Raw genomic sequence first — 22,231 nt, 5'->3', positions numbered from 1 at the left:
ACATACTCAGAGGTCCCAGAGACACCTGCTTACTGTGTGGTCTCAGTCTGGGTGCCCATCAGTACATAAAGTACAGGCTCAGTGCATGAAAGGAGGATGCAGCGTGTATAAACTGGCATCTTAGCCAGAGAAAAAACAAAAGTGTGATATCTGCAGGAAAATGAATAGGATTTGAGACCATTATGTTAAGTAAAACAAGCCACACTCAGAGAAACAAATGTTTCATGTTTTCTCTCATAGAGGATTTTTTAAAAATGACCTGAAAGATGGACAATAAAGAGAAGAAAGCCAGGGGAGGGGAAGAGAGTGGGTATGATTCAGACAAGGTCACAAATGTAAGGAAGTGTCACAGAGAAACCCACTGTTTCGTACAATTACTATGAGTTTTGAGATTTATAATAAAAATGAATATTTGATTTAAGAAACAAAATCACCTGTGGCTTTTGTTAAAATATGGCTCCAGGCCTTTCCTGCTCCCGGAGCCCTGCATTTCGGTCTGGAGTGAACTCCAAGACTTGTCATTCCAGGAGAACTTGGGGGGCTTGCTAGGCTCAGGTGGGTGCTGGGGTGCACTATGCAGAATGTGCTTGTGGCAGAGGGTCCAGTAGCCTGGGCACAGTAACAAGGAGAACCTTTCTCGTTGACCCCGAATCCTCTCTTTTTCTAAACTAACCCTCTTGGACAGCTTCTCCATTTGCAGATCTTCCCAGCCTGGGCCCCACCCCGGAAGAGTGGCTCCGTTTTCAGTCTGGCAGAATCTCTCAAGGCACCCAAGTGGCAGGACCCATGGTCGTGGACCGGTGGGACAGCCAGCTTTACTGTCCTCAGGTCCGAGAGCTTGAGAAGCAGCTGGGACAGCGGCAGAACAAGACAGCGGCCTCCTCCAGCTCAGAGCTGCCTGTCAATCCAGACCCACGGAAGCTGACCGCACAGGAGAAAAACCTCCTGAGGATCCGCAGCCTGGAGAAGGACAAGCAGGAAAGCTGGGAGGTGAGGCGGCCCAGCCACGGGCTCCAGCACACAGCGGGGGGAGATCATAGCACCTACCGGGATGTGGCCATCCATCCCTACAGGCACAGACGCTGGACTCTGGGCCAGCTCTGTAAATGGCCTCACTCTGGGCCCATTCAGTGAATGGTAGGTGGTGGGGCCATGGCAGTTTGAGGGGAACTATACGTAAAACTTCCTGTGAAGGAACTGTGTTATGCAGGGGTGCAGAGTGTCATAATCATTGTCCCTGTTGGGGTAAAATGCCTGACAAAAGTGGTGTGAGGCAAGAAGGGCTGGCTTCAGCCTGCTGCTTGAGGTGAGTCCTTCCTGTCAGGGCAGGAAGGGCATGGTGGCCAGAACAGGAAGCAGGGGAGATGAGTTGCTACTGTGTGGCTGGCTTCCTCCTTTCCCCTTTTTATTCAATCTGGGACCTCACCTGTGGAATGTACTACCCACATTCAGGGTGGGTCTTTTCTCCTCTGCAGACATCCTCACAGGCATGCCCAGAGCGTGTCTTCAAGGTGAAATCCAGACACCTTGACAGTGATGATGAGCCCTCACATTGGATCACACCCCCAATTGTGGAATATGGTGGGGCCTGAAGGAAACCCTGCCAAGCTCTGAACAGGGTGGGTGGGCCAATGCTTCACCGCTGACTGGCAGACAGAGGCTTCCAACAGTGAGGCCTTCCATCCCCTCTCGCTGGGAAACTTCATCTGCCTGTGCCGGGGATGTCAGGGCCACACAGGCTCCTCCAGCCTCCTGCACTGTCGGGCATGAAGAGGGAAACAGGCCATCTGTAGGGTTGGGCACAGCTGGGTCCCCAGCATAATCACCAAGGCACTTTGAATTTGTGAAGAGACATGGTCCCCTGACCTTCAGACAGGTAACATGGTCTGGGGGAAGGAGGTGGGACAGAGGGTGTGATAACCTGTCTTAGTTAGGATCTCTATCGCTGTGAAGAGATTCCATGGCCATGGCAACTCTTATAAAGGAAAACATTTATTTAGGGCTGGCTTATAGTTCAGAGGTTCAGTCCGTTATCAGCACAGTAGGAAGCATGGCGGCATGCAGGCAGACACGGTGCTGGAGAAGGAGCTCAGAGTTACACATCTGATCCACAGACAGCAGGAAGTGACTGTGATACACTGGCCAGGCCCACCCCCGAGGGACACACCTCCAACAAGGCCACACCCACTCCCACAGGGCCACACCCACTCCCACAGGGCCACACCCACTCCCACAGGGCCACACCCACTCCCACAGGGCCACACCCACTCCCACAGGGCCACACCCACTCCCACAGGGCCACACCTCCTAACAGTGCCACTCCCTATGGCCAAGCACTCAAACACATGGGTCTGTGGGGCCATATCTATTCAAACCAACACCGAGGCAGAGTGACAATCCTCCTGAGATGTGACAAGGACTAACACCAAGGTAGGAAACTAACAGTGACAGGCTGGACACATGGGATGTGGAGGGTGACTCTTGGGTCCAGAGACTGGTGGACAGAAAAGGGAGATGTGGGAAGAATTTAAAGGACTTGCGGCCTGTGTGTGAGGAAGAGGGGCTGAGATTAGGGATGCTGGCGCGACCTGCTCCTAGCTGTGTTCCACGCTCTCCATAGGAAGATGTTTAGGAAGAACACCTGAGTCACAGCGGCCGTGGGAGGAGACAGGTCTAGGCCCATGACCTCCTCTATCGAGGTAGTCCCAAGAGCCTGTGGAGCAACAGGCGAACAGTGTCCCGTGCCTGCCCAGAGCTGGGTAAGGCCACCACGTCCTACCATTTTCTTGTCTATGATCTTTAGCTAGGCTGACGTCTTTCCAGCGATAATGAATCCAAGAAGAAGCCATTTAGTGCCCCACCCACCCCAGCGACTCGCTGTGAAGGACATAGCTAACCTGACTCTGCCCCTCTGTGAGCACACAGGACTCTTATTCTCCCAGCAGCTCCCACTTCTCAGCGGCAGCTCTTTAGGGAGTCCTCCTCTGACTGCCTTCTGCTCATGTCAGCTCCCCACATCTCAGTCTGTCCTGTGCTTGGTGTCACTCCCTAGGGACAGACGCTCTGCTTCACTTCTGCTTTGCCCCAAGCACCGGTCACACCCGTCACACCTGTCAGTCACACCTGTCAGTCACACCTGTCAGTCACACCTGTCAATCACACCTGTCAGTCACACCCATCACACCTGTCAGTCACACCCATCACACCTGTCAGTCACCCCCGTCACACCTGTCAGTCACACCTGTCAACCACACCTGTCAGTCACACCTGTCAACCACACCTGTCAGTCACACCTGTCAGTCACACCTGTCACACCTGTCAGCCATACCCATCACACCTGTCAGTCACACCCATCACACCTGTCAGCCACACCCGTCACACCTGTCAGTCACACCTGTCAGTCACACCCATCACACCTGTCAGTCACACCCATCACACTTGTCAGCCACACCCATCACACCTGTCAGTCACACCCGTCACACCTGTCAGTCACACCCATCACACCCGTCAGTCACACCCATCACACCTGTCAGTCACACCTGTCAGTCACACCCTCACACCCGTCACAGCGCACACAGTAAGCCCACAGGAAACGTGAGAACGGGCAATGAGTGGCTCTGAAAATGCGTGAAGCGTGTGAACGTCCAGTTTATAGTGGACAGAGCCAGGAGCAGCATGCAGCGGGGATCCCCATCCTCACACTAGGGACGTCGTCACAGAAGCCCTGCTAGCTGTGGGCCAGTGGTCACGTAAACAGCACAAGTGAAGTGAGTGTGAGTCATTGTTGCTTAAGAAATGGGTTTGGGGCTGGAGAAGTGGCTCAGGGGTTAAGAGCACTGGCTGCTCTCCAGAGGTCCTGAGTTCAATTCCCAGCACCCACATGGTGGCTCACAACCACTTGTAATGAGATCTAACACCCTCTTCTGGCCTGCAGGGGTATGTGTAGACAGACACTGTATACATAATAAATAAATAAATCTTTATTTAAAAAAAAAAAAGAAGAAATGTGTTTGATAGGCAGTGTGGCTAGTTCTAGTTATTTGCTATGTGCATGTGTGAGCATGTGTGCATGCATGTGTATGAGTGTGCACATGGAGAGGCCAGAAGACAATTGCAGGAGTCATTTTCTACTCCTGTGTAGGTCCCAGAGATCCAGCTCAGGTTCTTATCTTCTGAGCCATCTTGCCAGTCCTAATGTTCATTTTATAAAACAGGAGAGGAGGTGTGCTGCCATCCCTTACAGCTGTCTGCCACGTGCCTGTCAGGAAAGGGGAATGGGTCTGCCTGAGGTCAGGCCTGCAGCTCCTTCACTTGATCCTGTGGCCTTTAACAGCTGCTCCCAACCACAGTCTCCTCAGTGAGTGGCATCTGGGCTGCCCTGAGCTATGGCAGAGGCTAGCCTCATCTCTTTCTCTAATTACAGAAGCTGGCCAGTGAGCGGGACACCCTCCAGACAGAGCTGGAGGAGCTGAAACGGAAGTTTGAGGGCATGCGGTCTCGCAACAAGGTGCTGTCCAGTGAGGTGAAGACCCTCAGGAACCAGATGATGACCCTGGTGGAGAAGGGCAGGCATGATGATGAGCTGATTGATGCCCTCATGGTATGCAGGCAGCGGGTGGTGAGAGTAGAGCCACCCCAGATGGGCTTCCTACAGGGAGGCCCCGCCCCTGGGATGCAGCAGCCCAGAGAGCCTGAGGGAGATGGCTGTGACCCTGGTACCCTTGGCCTTGGGGCCCCAGAGGAGATGGGACTCTATAATGGGGGTAAGATAGGATGCACTCCCCTCGGGGGACAGAGGACTGCAGGGCGAGCCTGCCTCCGTGGCCCCTCACTGACAGTCCTATGCCTGGGGTGTTCTGAGTCTCCATTTTCTCCTGAGGTGACAATGGCTGGCCTCTCCTGTCCTGTGTCAGACTGTGCTTCCTCTTTGCCCCAAAGCAAGGAGCCTCTGTCCTTAGAGTCTGTTTGGGGATATGTCCTAGGGACCAGGCCTCAAGTCAAGTGCTGACAGACTTCTCGCGAGGTGTGCCCGGTCTTCTGGTACCTAAAAAGCCACTTCTCCTTATGACCTTCTTGGCCCCAGTCTCCCAGGAGGGAATCTGAGGCCAGAAGGCATCAGAGTTGAGCCTTGAATCCCCAGGGAGGGTATTCCTGGTTCTCTGTGGGATAGCTAGTGTCTCCCACGAGGGTGGTCTTGGCCTAGGGAAAGTCCGATGGCTCTGGGGAGGGAAGCCTACTGTCCCTGCCTGTCCTTCCCTGCCCAAAGTAGCCCAAGCCTGCCTCTACCTACCCTCTGGCGTGGCCCTCAGGACCAGCTAAAGCAGCTGCAGGACATTCTGGGCAGCCTGAGTGTGCAGGAGGAATCGAGGCGCACATCCCAGCACCACCTGGACCAGAAGGTCAACAGTGAGGCCCAACGGAGCAACAGCCTTGTGGCCCAGCTGCGGGCCATGGTGGCCGAGCGCGAGGCCAAGGTGCGGCAGTTGGAGCTGGAGATTGGGCAACTCAGTGTGCAGGTGAGCAGGGTGCCACCGGGGCTGGCCCGTCGGTGTCCAGGTAGTGCCTTCTGCCTCTTTACACTCACGTCAGCACTGGCCACGCTGCGCCATCCTGGGTCCACGTGGACCCCTTGCTTCTAGCAGACTTCTGTCTAATTCTGCACACACTCTTCCTTCCTAAAACACAAGCCCCCGTCTGTGGCCACACCGCCCTGAACATGTTTAATCTTGTCTAAAACACCAACCTGATCGTGTCCTTGCTCAGCTTAGAAGCCACCCCTGGCTTCCTGTCACCCTCAGCTTCATCAGGGTCAAGAGGATCCAGACTCCTACCAGCTAATCCTTTCCCACCTGCAGCTGTGGCCCTCGCCTTGGTCCATGTGGTAGCTGTCGCTCCAGCCAGTGCTCACACTGCAGTCAGTACGGTGGCCACACTTGTTTTTAATTAAAAATCTTTTCAATCTTTGGCAATGTCATACATGTATAAAAGAATTTGGGCTGTTTTCACGATCTCTGTTGCCCTCCCCCACCCCTCCCACCCCCACTCTGACTCCGGCCCTCACCAACTCCTTATTCCCAACAGGTCCTCCTGCTTTCATGTCTCGTGTGTGTGTGTGTGTGTGTGTGTGTGTGTGTGTGTGTGTGTGTGTGTGTGACACCACTGAGTTAATGGGGGGACATGGGATTAGTAACTGGAGCAAGGCTACACCACTGGAGAAAATAAGCCCTCCCACCCCCAGCAACCACTGGCTGTCAGTAGTTCCTGAGAAGGGTGCGGTCTTACGGGACAGGCCCCATTTTGTGCAGGTCTTGTACAGGTCACCACAGCTCCTGAGTCCATGAGCGCAACAGCCAGGTCTTGTCTATGGGACGGTGTTTCTTAGCTCTCTTCCCATCCCCCGTACGCCCCTCATGGTCCTCCTGTCCCTGTCCTCCAGTGCTCCCTGAGCCTTGGAGAGGGGAGCCCTCCGTCACTTGTTGTCACACTTGGACCAGTTGTTAAGTCTGTAATCATCACTTACCACAAGCGGCCGCTTCCCTGACCGCGGCTGAAGCCCGCACTGACCTATGAGTATCACACACTTAGAAGGCAGTTTGATTCCGTGTCCACTTAGCAAAAGAGCAGTGAATGATTTCTCCCTGTGGACCTCCCCAGCCGTGGGCTTCTGCCCATGTCTGCAGTATCAGGCATGAATCCATCCTTGGGGCAGGCTTCAAATCCAGGCAAAAATCTGTAGGTGACCCCAGGAGAGCCGTGCCGCTGTGGCACCAGTGGGCACATCCTGCCAGGCAGGCTGGTGTTGTATCACAGCTAGGTGTGACCTTTGATGACTCTTCTCCCGCAGTCTCCATAGCCCTCCGGGCACAATGAAAGCCAGCCTGAGCAGGGTGGACACGCCCAGCTTTCCTCCAGCTTGATTTCTCTGTGTCCTACAACCACTAATGCTGGTGGACAGCAAAGAGCAATGTTGACGGCCTGTGCGGCCTCCCTGATTAACACCGTGGAGGGAGGTGTCCCCTGCCTGGCATTGCAATTTTTATCTAGAACCTGTGGATTCTAGTAGCAGTATTGTCCACCCATGCAGGGTGCCTCTTTCACTTTTTTTTTTTTAATTGTCTAGTTTAACTGGCTTGCAAAATAGTATTTTCCATGTGGCTTTTTCTTACATCCTTGGTTCCAGTTACATCACCACCATCCCGTGCCCCATTCCTGCTTATACCACATTCCATTCAGATCTCAAGCACATGTTCCAGCTCCTACCCCCACTTGTCCTGTGTCTTCCTGTCACCCCTCCCCTTCTGCATCTTGGCACTCAGCTCCTGGAATGCCCTCACACTCCCTTTCTTCATCTTCTCCCATTGCCTCATCCTGGCTAGCTGCCCTTTAGGATGCAAGGTCCATAAGCTCCTCCAGGAAGCCCTGGGCTCCCTGCTGGGTCCTGAGCCTCTCTTAGCTCCCCAGGTCTCCTCAAGCTAATCTCTCCTCACACTGTGTGCTCATGTTTTCCCCTGAACTTCCTTCAAAGGACACAGGCTACTGGGCCTTGGTGCCTGATGTGGGACCATGCTAAACTCCAGTAGATGACTGTCTGGGTCTGACCTGGGAGCCTGCCCAGGGCTGCTCATAGGTGCCTTCAGCACTTAGGGGTCCCTCCTATTGGGTTGGCGGTGAGAGAGAGAAGTTGGTGGCTTCTGGGAAAGGAGGAGTCTGGATCAGGCCCACAGGTCTCCCAGTGTGAGCAAAACCCCTTCAGACCTGCTAGATGACGGAGGTGTGTCACAGAGCAGTCCTGCCCATGTCCAGGGCCCCAGGTCCAGTCAGAGCTGCCAGAGCTCTGGCCTCTCTCAGCTCAGACTGGCCCAGGTTGTCTAGTCTGCTGTGTCCAGGGTAGCATGGCGCTGCAGGCTTGGCTGAGGGAGAGCTCTGGGCATGAGGCTCGTCGGGGACATTGCCTTGCAGTCCTCAGTCCTGGTGTTCTGGGGAGGAATGCATTGAGCACTCTAGCTAGCATCATCACCTCCGGTCCTGTTCCTGGTACCCAAAAAAGGACAGATTCCATCTCAAGGTCGCCAGCCAGCTGGGAGCCAAGCTCCACTCACCAGATGCAATTGCACATTCCAGTTTTCTCAGAATTCCTGGGGACCTGCCATGCCAAGCTGTTAGACGCCACACTCACTGCTGCCCTTTGATGGTAGCCCAACCTCCTGCTAAGGATCTTCTGGTACACACAAGAGGAAGAGGCCAAAAGAGGGAGGAGTCTGGGAAGCCCCACTTCCACACAGCCACTGGCCCTCCAGGCATCTGAAGTCCAGGTGTGAGGACTGAGGATGGCCCTGACCTCTAGACTAGTGTGTGGGGCCACCTGACCAGGACAGACGTCAGCTCCGACCTCTGTGGCTCTGGCCCACACTGTCCTCATCCCTCCCTGTGGCCCTGGCCTGCACTGGTCTCACTCTGGAGCCCCCATCTGAACAGAGGCATTGTGAGAGGTCATTGTTATGCAAGCAGTGCCTTCACTGCCCAGGCCAGCACTCACCCTGAAGAGAACCTTCTTTCATACCCCTGAAGCTGGGAACCAGCCAAGGCACCCTCCTGCCTTCCCCGGGCCCTGCACCAAAGCCCTGACATCCAACCCCACATCTGTTCCCTGCAGTATCTTCACAGTAAAGGAGGGGGTGAGGGGGCAAGCCCCACCCATGCCAGGTTCCCTGAGGACCAGACCCCGATAACCAACTCTCCGGCCTCGGCAGGCGATCATGTCGGCAGGCTAGGATCCTCTCGGTAAGGAAAACCCAGGATGGAGGGATTGTGTGCGACTGCGTATTATTCAGAGAAATGGGGTCTCCATGCTTCCTCTTATGGAAAGGCCCTGAGTGCAGTTTTGTTTTGTTTTGTTTATTTTGAGACAAAATTATATAGCCCTGGCTGGCCTGGAACTCAATATGTAAATCAGGCTGGCCTTAAACTCACAGAAGTTTTTGTTTTTGACACAGGGTCTCAAGTACCCAGGCAGGCCTTGAACTTGAGATGTAGCCAAGAATGACTCTGAACTCCTGATCCTCCTGTCTCTGCCTCCCCACTGTTAGGATCACAGATATGTGCCACACCACCCAGTTTATGCAATACTGAGGACCAAAGTAGAGTCTTGTGCATTTTAGGCAATTGAACCACTCCAACACACACACCATACAAGCACACACCACACCCATACACACACCCCACAAACATGTACACACCACACACATACACACACACACACCAAACATGTACACACCACACACACACATACACACCCACCACAAACATGTACACACCACACATACACACACCCACACACCACAAACATCCACATACCACATACAGTACATACATATACCTACACACACACACACACACACACACACACACACACACACACACACACGACAGCACACACACATACACCACAAACACACCCCACATAGCATACACAATACACACCACACACACACATACACACACACACACACACACACACACACATGACAATGTTTGGCTGCCCTGCTGCTTTTCCATCTGAAACCCTCTCCTATTCTACTGGTTCCTCATTTCAGGAAGGAGCCGTCAGCTCTGGGTTTCATCACTTCAAGAACTTGCTGGTGGCCCCTTGTCTAGCCTCCCGCACCAGCCTCAGAGCATACTTACTCCTACATCTCTCAGATTCACTGCTGTTGGACTGCCTGGGGACTCTGTTTTATCTTCAACAAGGAAGGGCAGCCAATCCACAGGGAAGCCGTGAGGCCCACACGACTTCCTCCACCAGCTCCCTCAATCCCTGTCCACTGTGAGTCCAGCAGTGCCCACTTTTTCCCTGCTGATGTCCCCTTCTGCCTCCACACAGCTCTGTGACCAGCCTGGGCCACACACTGGTGGAATCTGCTCTCACGAGGCCATCCCTGCCTAGTCCCCATGGGACCTCACCCAGGTAGGAGTATAGAATCCTTGGCTCGGGGAGCCTACCACCTTCCCTTGTTCAGCATCCTCAGCTCATTGAAGGATGGAGGATTGAGGCCAGGCAGAGCCAAGCATTCATCAAGGGTTACATAAGGCCAGAGCGGCCGAGGCGGGGCCACCTGTCGGAGTAAACAGCTTCAGAGCTAGACCTTGGCCCTGACAGCCTTCTGGGCCTCTCTCCTGCTGCTAGGGAGTCAGCACAAGGTGCCTGCCTGGCCTGGCCCCACCCTCCGCAGCCTTCTCTAGGGGGAGCACCTCACATCATGTGGGTCCCCACCCTAAGTCACTGATAGCCCCTCAGCTCTCCAGCCCCCTCTTTGTGGATAAAGCCAGGCTCAGGGCTTCAATGAACCCTTTGTTCTTTTTGTGGGCTCGTAGACAAAGGATGGTTTGTCCTGCTTCTGAGTCCTACCCACTGTCCACTGGAGACTCCTGCTGTCATGCAGGTCAGCTCAGGATCCAGGCCAGGCCTCCAGTGGGCCCACTCTCACTTGAGGTTTATCAAGTGGCTATAAAGCAAGTTGGTGTGTCTCTGGGCCACTGTCTCCCGTGAAGTACCTGTGACACTTCAGACCAGACATTGACTCACAGGGACCTCAGCCAAGGCAAGCCTCTTGACACTGGCAGGGAGCCAGGCCCCAGAAGCCCTCGCCCAGGCCCCTGGGTCTCCGTGGGGATTGATAGAGGCACCAATGCCACAGCAGCAGAGTGGGGCCAAGTGACCTGGCCGAACCAGGTATGGTGGCTGGGTTTCCCCCACCCTGGCCATCCCAGAACCCTGAATGTCACAGTCCCTCCTGCCGTTGTATGAGGATATTTATGTCTTCAAACATAACATGACCTCTGCCCTCTGCCCTCCACTCTGGCCCCAGGTTCTTGGACTCCCCAGAACAGAAAGGCTGGCAGGCACAAGCTGCAGAAATGAAGGCCCTGTGGCAAGCTGCCGAGGTGGAGCGGGACCGCCTCAATGAGTTTGTCACTGTCCTGCAGAAGCGGTAACACATGGCACCCTGCCAGCTCTCTTAGGGTCGGGACTGGGCTCTCTCAACCCACATGCCCCTCCAGGGCCCACAACTCTGGGTTCTGACATCACTGTAGAACTTATTCTCGGGGATAGCCCTGTTTTTGGTGGTGCCCAGAGGACCTGTCCCATGGTACCTTTGGGGGACTGGCTCTGTAGTAAACAGTCAGGCTTAATTCAGGGGGTGATTAAGCTCTGTGATGTGTGGCCATTCTATCTGAGCTGCCAGAGGGTCTCATGGGAAAAAAATTACAGCTTAGCCTGATGCTGGCAGTTGCAAGGAACAGGAGGGTGGCAGGTGAGAAGCCGAGGTTTCTAAGAGGCAAAAAGGGAGTGTGCAGCTGAGGTGCCCAGCAGGTCCAGCTGCCTCCAGAGGGTTGCTGACAGACTCCACTCAGTCAATCAGTGCCCCTGCTCAAATGGCCTGTCTGGCAATAACTGAAGGTACCCAGACCAACACATGGGCCAGCCATGTGACTTCCTAAAAAATATAAAGGACATCACCAAGCTCCTGTCCTCATAGCAGTATCATGTATCAGTCAGGGCTCTTTGATGACAGATAATAGAAACCAGTTCTGCCTGAGCTCAGTGGAAAGGAGACCTGGAAAGTACCAGGAATGCAGAAGAGCAGAGCAGAAGGGCCTACGTAGGTGCAGGGGTCTGGATAGCATGTTTTCTGGGAGGTCTAGCTCCTTGTCGGCTCTCAAGAGAGGGCAGCCAGATTGGTGGTACCTCCAGGTACTCATAGAATTTGGGGAGGGGCTTGCTTCGAAGGGAGCCAGGGTGGCCAGTACAGAAGCAATGATGAGCTGGATGCAGGTTCTCAGGGACCGAGAACATGTACTGTCTCTATGATTGCGTTCAGTGGCTGTTGAAAGGCAGCTGTGTCCTCCGTCTGGGGCTTTGGCCCCCATGTCACATGTCTGTGATTGGAGGGTGACCTGGTTTCCTGTAGCTGCAGAACAAGCCAACCTGACTCAGGGCCTTCAGGTTGGTCTTCTGTACCTCACTGGGAACTGCTCCACATGATGGCAGCTGGGGCACTCCCATGGCCTCTCTCCGTCACAAGGGGAGCGGGAAGACTCAATGCCCCTCCCCATTGCCTTTTCCTCCACCTGAAGTGGCCTTTCCCAGGGCCGTCGCACACATGACTGGGCCTAGAGTGGGACAGGCAGTCGCTGTGAGTCGCGTGTACTCTGCCAGAGCCCTGGTGCTCACTCTGCTGCCCTGTGTCATTTGGGGGCTCATCAGCCGAGATACGTTATCTTTACTTCCCGAGCATCATCCCAGGGCCTGAGTACTTCCCTAGCACTTGGCCTGGCCTTCTTCCGCCTAGTTTGTCTCCCCTGCTCCCCTGTCCTCGCCTGGTTCCCAACCTCTGTTGTCCCGAGGAAGTTCCTGTGCTCAGCTGGGGCCCCCTTACCCCAGGGTACAGTCTGGAAGGGTCCTGACTGGCAGACGCCGTGGAAAGCTGGGTGAGCCAGCCTTACCTGTTCATTCCTTCTCCCTTCAGGCTTGGACCCAGCATTTGAGAAATAAGTTATCTCTTAGATTTTTATCCATTTCTCTCCTTTTAAAAGAGTTTTGGCTTTTATCTATTTAATTGTGTGTGCATGTACATGTGCAGGAGTGTGTGTGTGTGTGTGTGTGTGTGTGTGTGTGTGTGTGCAAGCACGCGCATGCGCAGGTGAGAGCACCTGTGCCAGCACAGGCGTGTAACGGGTTAGAGGAGGCTTTCCTCCCACCATGTGGATTTGGGGGACCTGACTGAGGTTGTAAGGTTTGGCAACCTGTGCCTTTACCTGCTGAGTCACCTCATTGGCCCTGGTTCTCTCCTTCTTTACCTGAGAGGGGAGGGGCTTCTCCCATACAAAAGTCGCTAAACACATCTCTCTCTCTCTCTTTGTTGTTGTTGTTGTTTTCTGAGACAAGGTTTCTCTATGTAGCCTTGGCTGTCCTGGAACTCCGTGTGTAGCCCAGGCTGGCCTCAAACTCACAGAGATCCGCCTGCCTCTGCCTCCCAAGTGCTGGGATCAAACACATGTGCCACCACTGCCTGTCTGACATGCCTCTTTTTAAAACAATGTAGTTGGTTTTGGTGTTGTATTTGGTTTTGTGATAACAGCTCAGATATAACCCAGGCTGACCCTGAACTCGTGACCCACCTGCCTCTGCCTCATTCCTCCTGCCCCACACCATTGGGTATTTGCTCTGTCCCCACTTTTCCTATTTGCTATGATTGGTCTCTGTGCTTTTCCTCACTTCTTGCCCCTCATGCAGGATTAGCTGGGTTTTATCCTTTTCTTCACTCTGGGCCAGGACTGTGACGTAACACGAACCTTCCTCGACAGTCACCTCTGGCTTCCACTCTGCCTCTCACAGTCTGATGTTTCTCTCCTGCAAGTGAGTGTTTGAGCCTGAGTTCATGGCCTCTTGCCTCTCAGGAGTGTACGCTCTGGTCAGTATAGACATGCACATGTTGGCTCTCAGAGTCTTTGTTTTTAAAATATTTTATGGTGCCTTTCTCTTGAATGAGAATGTAAGAGAAATTTAAGGCATAAGATTCTAAACAGATGGGACGACCATGAAACCTATTTCAGTAACTGTATTTTGTTGCTGCTGGTGGTGTTTAAAATCTGGTTTTCTTTGGTTGGGTTTTTTTTTTTTTTTTTTTTTTTTTTTTTTTTTTTTTCTTTTGGCCCAGGCTGGCTTCAGATTCACTATACAGGGGAGGCCGATCTTCAGCTCCTGGTCTCCCCGCCCCCAATGGCATTCCTTCTTGCTTGCCTTTTTGTTGTTGTTGTTGTTTTTTAAAATATTAAGCTTACTTAGTTCTTTCAAAGTTGTTCCATTATTGTTTATAGTTTTTCAGTGTGTGTGTGTGTGTGTGTGTGTGTGTGTGTGTGTGTGTGTATGAGGGGGCTGTCATTTGTCTGGGGACAGGGTGTGTTGCATTAACTTCTAATCCCAGAGCTGGTAAGGGTGTCTGAGGCTTGCTGGCTAGGCAGCTGAGTCTACTTGCTCACTTTCAGACAAGTGAGAAACCCTGTCTTGAAAAAGAGGTGGCGGTGCCTAAGGGTGGACAAGGCTGACCTCTGGGCCCTACACGGTCGTGCACATACACACATATACACGCAAACCCTACACACAAATGCACATGTGCTCTGGGAAACTCACACCATGCTTTGCCATTTTTCCACAATGCCACTATCTATTGAAGTCTGTGCGTGTAAGTGGAACCCACAGTTAACAGAACACGCACATTCCTGAAAAATAGGAGTGGAAAACCCCTCTGTCTTGACGTGAGTCAGCCTCATTCCTGTTTCCCCTCCATGAGCAGAGTGACAGGAGCCTTGGATTTGTTTGTTTTTAAATTGTTAATTTGTTATAAATATTTAAATTGCACCATACATTATGCATAATCTCTGCTTATTCCACTCACTAATGCCCCATGGATCTTCTCTCCTCAAGGTGGATTCTTTTCACAGTTGCAGAGTTAATCACATGACTTCCCTAATTTATTTAACATTCCTCTATTTGAGTTACTGGTTTCTAGTTTGCAAATACTTTCTTGTGTTAAGATGTTTATTTCTGTCCTCATTTTACTTTGACATTTTTGTTTTGTCTGTCTGTTTTTGAGACAGGGTCTCACTATGCAGTCCTGGCTAGCCTAGAGTTCGAGATGTAGACCATGCTGGCCTCAGATTCATAGAGATCCTTCTTCCTGCCTCGAGTGCTGTGGTTAAAGGTGTGTGCCACCAAACCCAGAGGTGGCATTTTGTTTTGCTTTGTTATGGTGCTGGAGATGAACCCAGGGCCTTGAACTTGGTGGGCAGGGGCCCTACCACCCAGCTACACCCCAGCCTCTAGGAACGTTCAAGATTGTGAATAGGGGGTGACTTTTACCTGTGTGTCTTCATCCTCCACCGCATGCTCACAGCCTTCCAGACAGTCCTGATGCTGATGGTGCTGAGTCGCCCGACGCCAGAAGGTTGTGTTTTGGCTCCAACTGTAGCCATCCCAGTGGGTTTGAAGTTGTATCTCAGTGTGGTTCTGGTTTCCCCAGTAATGACGGATACTGAATGTTTCATGTGCTAGTGGTAATTAATATATCTTCTTGGAGGCATAGAATTTTTTGCCTGCTTTTTAATGGGGTTGTTTGTCTTGAATCCTGTTGCTGTTAAATTGCAGACATTCCTTTCTTTCCCTGGAATTCTTGTACTGTTTGAAGACAGCGAGTCTGTAGTGACTTACCATTGAATCACAAGAAACTAATTCATTTGAGCTTGCTAGAAGGCTCCGAAATAAAGGCTCAGAGTTTTCCCATCCTACACACACACACACACACACCGCACACACTCACCACACACACCACACACCGCACACACACACACACACACACTGCACATACTCACACACACACACCACACACTTATACACACACACACACACACACACACACACACACACACACACACACACGGCCCAGTACTTTGCTATTCCCAGTGGATCTGCCAGCCCTGGGAAAAGTGTGGCCCACATGTGGAATCCTCACTGGGGTATTGGTAGCATCCGCAGACAGTCCCTGTTCACACAGCAGCTCTTCCTGTCACATAGCACCACCGCCTTCCTTACATCCCTCAGTTTCTTAATGGCATCTACCCCATTCTTACGTGGGCTTGTGTCACAAGAAAGTCCTGTGAAGGCCATTCTGGATGACTGTAGAGGCCAGAGGTGCTGTGGACAGGAGGGCACACATGTCCTTCTCCTCACATAGGCTCAGGAGGAAGTGTGTGAGTCCTCAGGGGTAGGTTTTTAGGGAGGCTGAGTTTGGAGCATGGGATATCAGCCCCAAACACCATCACTACTCAGATGTGCATGGCTGCAGCCACCTTCTGGTGCCAGCAGGCCACCTGGGTGACATCCCCACAGGGCAGGGCTTTGGTCTTACTGCAAGCCTCTAGTGACATGGATAGGGACCAGAGAGATCTTGCTAACAGCATCCAGACTACGCTGTACATCATTTTCAGATCTTGACCCTCACCCACCCCATCCCTTTGTCCAGGACCTTAGTTCTAGTGTGTGCAGATAGGAACAGACAGGACCTTAGTTCTAGTGTGTGCAGATAGGAACAGACAGGACCTTAGTTCTAGTGTGTGCAGATAGGAACAGACAGGACCTTAGTTCTAGTGTGTGCAGATAGGAACAGACAGGACCTTAGTTCTAGCGTGTGCAGATAGGAACAGTTAGGACTTTAGTTCTAGCTTGTGCAGATAGGAACAGACAGGACCTTAGTTCTAGTGTGTGCAGATAGGAACAGACAGGACCTTAGTTCTAGCGTGTGCAGATAGGAACAGACAGGACTTTAGTTCTAGTGTGTGCAGATAGGAACAGACAGGACCTTAGTTCTAGTGTGTGCAGATAGGAACAGACAGGACCTTAGTTCTAGCGTGTGCAGATAGGAACAGACAGGACCTTAGTTCTAGCGTGTGCAGATAGGAGCAGGCCGGCCTGCTGCTGCCACTGGTTAGAGACTTGACTCTTGTCATTGTGTTGTCTGTGTTCTCATGGCACTGTCCTGGTTTCACCAACCCCATGACCTGCAGAGTAGCCGTGTTGGTTGGGTGGTGAGAGTAGGGATGCCCGGCAGAGCCAATGGAGATGGTTTAGGTCTGTAGCAGGGAACGCAGCACCCACTTACCGCAGGGACCTTTCCAAAACCCTTCTGTTGCCGGTGTGCCTGAGGAACTGGGGAGCCTGTTTTAATCTCACTGACTTTATAGCTACTTGTGGGCACTAGGCACAGCCACCGTCTGGGGCAGGACAGCTCAGCTCAGCTCAGCCATGCTGGGGCGTCAGCACAGCCCCACCCCTCCATCCATCATCTCCTTTGGCCCCTGAGCTGCTGTGATCGTGCCTTTGAAGATAAACGTTCAAGAAACGTGCTCCTTGTGGCTGCCTACCGCTTATGGCAGCCTAGAGTTCTGTTCGGTCAGGTCGCCCTTCAGGCCTGTGTTGTCTCCTCACCGATGCAGAAAGATCTTGCAGTTCCCTGCTGTCCACTGTGGACTTCCGGCCGCAGCTCTCATCTGCCACTATTTCTGTAACCTTTTGCTCGGGTTGGATCTCAGAGATTCCTGACCTTCTGAGTTTTCATTGCCACAGAAATTCAAAGTGCTTTATGGAGCCACAGCATGGCCCACAGAGCAAGCTTCCATGTGAAATAATCACAGCAGGGTCTTCAAGGGCCTCCAGTTTGCAGCAGGCATAAAGAAAGCAATGTAAGAAGCCTATGACACTCAAAAAAGTCCAGGGAAACAGGGAAGTAAGGATATGTCATTGCCTGTGTGTCTGAAGAGCCATCCAAATATGCCCCATAGAAGGCAGGATATGGTGTCTCTTCCTGTAAATACTTTGTAGTGAGTGCGTCATGGGCCCTAAAACCAGATTACTCTGGGTAATCATTCAGCCCATAAAAGCAGAGAAATTTTCCTACCTGGAGCCATTCAAGGGAGCTGTGGGGCTGAATCAGGCCAGAGCAGTTCAGAGCCAGCTTTGAGGATGGAGTGAAGCCAGCTGGGGACATGGAGGTGGCTCTGGGTGGGCTTGGGAGGGATTCTCCCCACCAGGGATTCTGGATAGGAGCCTGGGTCAGCTGATGCTTGGATTTCAACCTGTGGTGCCTGGAGTCTGCTGGCTTCAGATGCACAGAGCCGTGAGACACTAACTTTGTGTTGTCTTCAAGCAATTTTGTGCTGATTTTACTTATTAACTTCTGCTGTTCTGTGGTGGGTGTGTTACTGTAGCAATAGAAACATATAAACTACCTAGTATCGACTCATCTGAGAGGAGGAGAGGTAACTGTGTGTGACAGGAAATAGTGAAACTAAATGAAATCCTCATTCAGCAGGATAGGAAGCTGAGACCTGCTCCTGAGCATCTGTGTGCTGTGGCAGAAAATTCTAGAAGCAGCAGCAAAACACCAGAGAGGTGGATGCTCCGAGGGCAGGAGTTGGGAGCAAAGGGGTGGGACACCTGCCAGGTTTGCGCCCTAAGCCTCAGAGAGTTTGAAATGCCTGTTCTGGTGTTACTGCCATGAGCATCAAGACAAGGGAGGCGAGCCACCACCTCTACAGTGTGTCCACCGCTGTGGGATCCTAGAATCGCACAGGGCAGCGCCTGCCTGCAGGGTGTGAAGCCTTGTCTCTTGGCCAGGGTGGAGGAGAGGAGCGGCAAGCTGCTGGAGGCTGAGCAGAGGCTGCAGGAGGAGCGTCAGCGTGCTGTCCTGCTGGAGCAGCACCTGCAGAAGATGCGCCTGGAGCCCTCCAGGACCTCGGTGTCGCAGAGAGCTGCCAGGAGCAAGCCAGGTAGGAGCGCGGCGGAGACCCAGCCTTAGGAGCTGCAGGCTCCTGTGCTCTTCATCAGTGAGTGTTGGGGGCCCTGCCTGCCCCTGCTGTGGGGGCTTCTTGTCCCATGTCCTGTCCTGGCTCCCAGAGACTCGGGGCCCAATGGGAGCCGTCTAGGAGCCTTAGCTTGGAATGGCAGTACACCAGCATGCCCTTGGCCACTGCTCCATATGCCACCTTCCAGAGCCTTTGCTTGGCCCTTGGCTGAGCCTAATGGAGCCCTGATCAAAGCTGATCTCAGGCAGAATGGTTTGCTGGGCCAACCACAATGGGAGAGCGTAACACTAAGGCTTCTGTAAGGACTCGGGTGGATTTTTCATGGCTAGGAGGCCTAAGTTTCTTTCTTGCCCTTGCATAGGCAGCTTCTGTCTTGTAGTACAAGATGTCTGAAGAGCCCATGTGGCTTCTGCCACTCACTGGCCCATTGGGGAGCACAGCTCTCCTACCCTCCCACCTGCCCTGGAGGGCTGGTGAGCACAGGGAGGGGAGGGGGGAGGTCAAGTGCACAGGGACTAGCAAGTACCAGACAGCAGTGGAAACGCACTCCGCTCAGCTGGAAGGAACAGCAAGGAGACAGGAGGTGAGCGGCAGTGGGGGACACAGGAGGAGACAGGAGGTGAGCGGCAGTGGGGGACACAGGAGGAGTCACTGGGGTTCTCAGTGATCAGTCACACAGGCACTGGAGACAAAGAATCCTCTGTCCTCCCACTGCCAGGGAAGCCAGCTCAGAGACTTCCATGGTTTACCCAAGGCCACACAGCAGGGGTGAAGCCCAGTTCTGCTAAGGCTGGGGACTTCCTGAGGCCTTTTTAGCTCAGGATATTTTGATCCCCTGACATCGTCATCCAAGGTCACAAATGGCTTTGTTGTCTTTCTCTGAGCACTCTGGCCACTGAACCTAGTCACCCATAGCTTCCTAATATAAAGCAGCTAGCCTGAATGGAAACCAGTAGAGGGACCAGGATTGGAGGGGAGGGGTGTGTCAGAACTGTAACAGCCTAAGCTTGGGCTCAGACCTGAGGCCAGCACTAAGGTCCCACTGTCTACTCTTGGTACAAGCAAGTGACAGGAATGTGGATAGCCAGGCGAGTACCACCTTGGCACAGGCAGGCAGAGCCAGGGCTGTGGCAGAGGGCAGAGCCAGATTTGGGGGTGTGGAGGGCCATCAGGGAGGCCTTCTGGAGAGAGGCAGCTCTGTCCTGCACCCTGTAGGAGATGTGATGTCTCCACTCTCCATAAGCTGGAAAACAGGAAGTGGGCATGGTAGGGAGGGAGAGCTCGTATGATTTGGCCTCACTACAGAAGGTGGCTGCTGCCTCTCCACAGGGCCACCTGCCACCAGCGCCAAGCACAACCCAACTGGGAGCGCCAAGAAAGACTCGTCCTCCACTCAGCTCTCCGATATGCCCATGGAATCCCAGATAGAGGAGCTGACCGCCAGGTGCTTCCTGCCCAGCCTTCCAGAAAGGGTAGAGACACCCATAAGGAGGCTTCGTGGGCAGAGGGACCTCGTCTCTCTCCCTTGCACCCAGGACCTTGTCCAGAAGGATGGTTTTACTAGGACTAGGCTTGGGGGGCTCCACAGTGCTCTGGTGACCCCAGGGTCCCAAGAGAGCCTCTATCAATACTGGGCTGTGCCCCCACTTTCTCCAGCAGTTGCCCTCTAAAGAGGAACTGAGGAGGCAAGGGTGTATCCCAGTCAGTAGAGGGCTGGCACAGCATTCACAAAGCCCTGAGTTCAGTCCCAAGTGTTGTGTACATAGGGCATGGTCGTACACACCTGTAATCCCAACACTCTGGCAATGGTAGGGGCAGAATCTGTCAGTTCAAGCTTACCCCTGGCTACTTACTGAGCTTGAGTCCAGCCTTGGATACATATGAGCCTATCTTTAAAAAAAAAAAAAAAACGGAGGGGGAAAAACAAAACAGGATAATGAGGGGTGGATAGGAATCTATGTAGTTGAGGCTACTTGGAGCATCTGGGCCCAGAAAAAGATCCATTTGGTGTATGTCTCCTGGGGGTCCAGAGACGAAGGGGCAAATGGAAGGGAATCCTAACCTACACGCCAGCCTTTTCTCCAGGCCCTGGGCCCCGGAACATCCGCTGGCTCTGTGCAGTCAACGCCATTTCCCTCTGTCCAGGCTGGCCATCCAGATGGAAGAGAACGGAATCCTGAGAGATGCCCTGGGCAGTGCCCTGCGTGGGAAGGAGGAGGACTTCCGCATGTACCACCAGACCCTGGGCCAGGTGAAGGGGGTCTTCTTGCAGGCGCTGCGGCAGCAGAAAGCCAGCAAGCAGTAGGACACAGCTGCTTCCTCAACTCCTGGAGGGCAGGGCCTTAGAGGCTGACCCCACTGGTGCAGGCTCCGCCCCCCGAGAGGCTCCGCCCCCGAGACTCCTCTCTGATACCAGCTGAGCTCAGACCTGCTCAGCAGGCAGGCTGAGGCTGAGGCTGCCTGGGCCAAGGAGGAGGCTGGCTGGCCTCAGCAGAGCGTTTCTTTCAGCACATCCTGTCCCTGGGTTGCTATCGACTCTCCACACACAGATGAACCATCCAGACCTCCCCATAATCCCTCACTTGGGCCCTGCTATCCCCTTGGCCACCCCTCCGCTGCACCCAGCCTCTCTGTGGACTGATGCACAGGGCGAAGCCTTGTGCTTGGCATAACAAGGCTACTTTCACAGTCACTACAGCTCTGGTTGAGTATGTTCCTGCCTCTGCTGGGGGAACCTGGTCTCTAGTGGGTAGGGCTTTACCGTTGTGGTCACAGACTTTCAAATATGAAGCTGAGCCAATCAGTCATTCTGGTGGTCCTGACTCTGAAGCCAGGGGCCCCAGCTGAGTGAATGCCCAGAGCTCTGGCTTGCCCCAAGGTTGCACATCTCCACCCCAGTGACTCCCGAGGTACAAGTGCTAGAGTCAGAAGGCGATCCAGGCAGAGCTGGATTGTAGGGTGGACAGGTGAGGCAGTGGGTCTTGGTACATGAATAGGGGTGGTACAGGAGGGGCCCAGGACACCCTCATCTCAGTGACTGTAACTGTCTCATGGTCACCCCAGCCACAGCCGCACATGTTCACACACAGGCACACAAGCAGCTCCACGCAGAGGCACTGAGAGAGGGGGTAGGTAGACACACTCCCTCCCATGAAACACAACCATGTATATAGCTGTACAAGACACACTGTGGCAATGTCCTCCCTGGAAAGCCTGTGTTTCCTGAGACCCTGTGTGCTCAGCTCTTTCTCAGGGGTCTGTGGAAAAATCCATGCTGCCCAGTGCACCCTGGACCTCCTGGATAACAGGACTCTGAGATCTCACAGCAAGATGCAACTGACTGAGGCCATTAGGATGAAGTGGCGATTTGGATACAGTCCCAAGAGTCTCGGGGAGGAAGTGTGTCCCCAGCTCTTGTGACAAGCAGTGGGCAGAGAGACGACAGGAAAACTTTGCTGGGAGGAGACGTGTCAATAAGAAGAGGGAGAGTCATGGTCGCCTTCTTCAGGCACTCAGATCTCTGAGAGGAATCTGGGCATGGGGATGTGGGTGCCATGCCTCAGCAGAACTTCTGGGAGTGAGCAGGCAGGGACCAGCCAGCCTCCCTCAGAAGCAGCAGGTATGGCCAGACCCTGTCCGGCTACTGCAGCAGTCTGTTGTGACCCCTAGCCTGGGCTGAGCTGAAGGAAGGAGCCCTGGGTTGTGCAGCCTGAGCCTTAGCTGGGAGCCAGGCAGGTCTGCATCCCACCTGACGACCTCCATGTCTTCATCTGTGAAATGGAACAGTAGCTAGAAACCTTGTTGAGAGGGCCAT

At 53.3% G+C, this 22,231-nt stretch overlaps 1 protein-coding gene across 3 annotated transcripts in view; it reads left to right on the top strand.

Moving 5' to 3' along the window:
* Nucleotides 1–21,112, top strand: part of Ccdc13 (coiled-coil domain containing 13) — a 37,676-nt gene extending 16,564 nt beyond the window's left edge. The window contains exons 8-16 of one of the 3 annotated variants that reach the window (XM_028890452.2): nt 829–990; nt 4,424–4,600; nt 5,310–5,516; nt 8,654–8,781; nt 9,881–9,964; nt 10,866–10,988; nt 18,230–18,381; nt 19,747–19,861; nt 20,563–21,112. In XM_028890452.2, coding sequence (XP_028746285.1) covers nt 829–990; nt 4,424–4,600; nt 5,310–5,516; nt 8,654–8,781; nt 9,881–9,964; nt 10,866–10,988; nt 18,230–18,381; nt 19,747–19,861; nt 20,563–20,722 — 1,308 coding nt within the window. In that variant the 3' untranslated portion in view covers nt 20,723–21,112. Of the gene's footprint in view, nt 1–828; nt 991–4,423; nt 4,601–5,309; nt 5,517–8,653; nt 8,782–9,880; nt 9,965–10,620; nt 10,730–10,865; nt 10,989–18,229; nt 18,382–19,746; nt 19,890–20,562 lie in introns of those variants that run through there. The other 2 variants (XM_037208058.1, XM_037208059.1) reach the window with 2 other exon arrangements.
* Nucleotides 21,113–22,231: the final 1,119 nt, after the last annotated feature.

The sequence above is a fragment of the Peromyscus leucopus genome, chromosome 7 (assembly GCF_004664715.2).
Source record: "Peromyscus leucopus breed LL Stock chromosome 7, UCI_PerLeu_2.1, whole genome shotgun sequence".
NCBI lineage: Eukaryota > Metazoa > Chordata > Mammalia > Rodentia > Cricetidae > Peromyscus > Peromyscus leucopus.
This window is presented reverse-complemented; position numbering and strand designations above follow the sequence as displayed.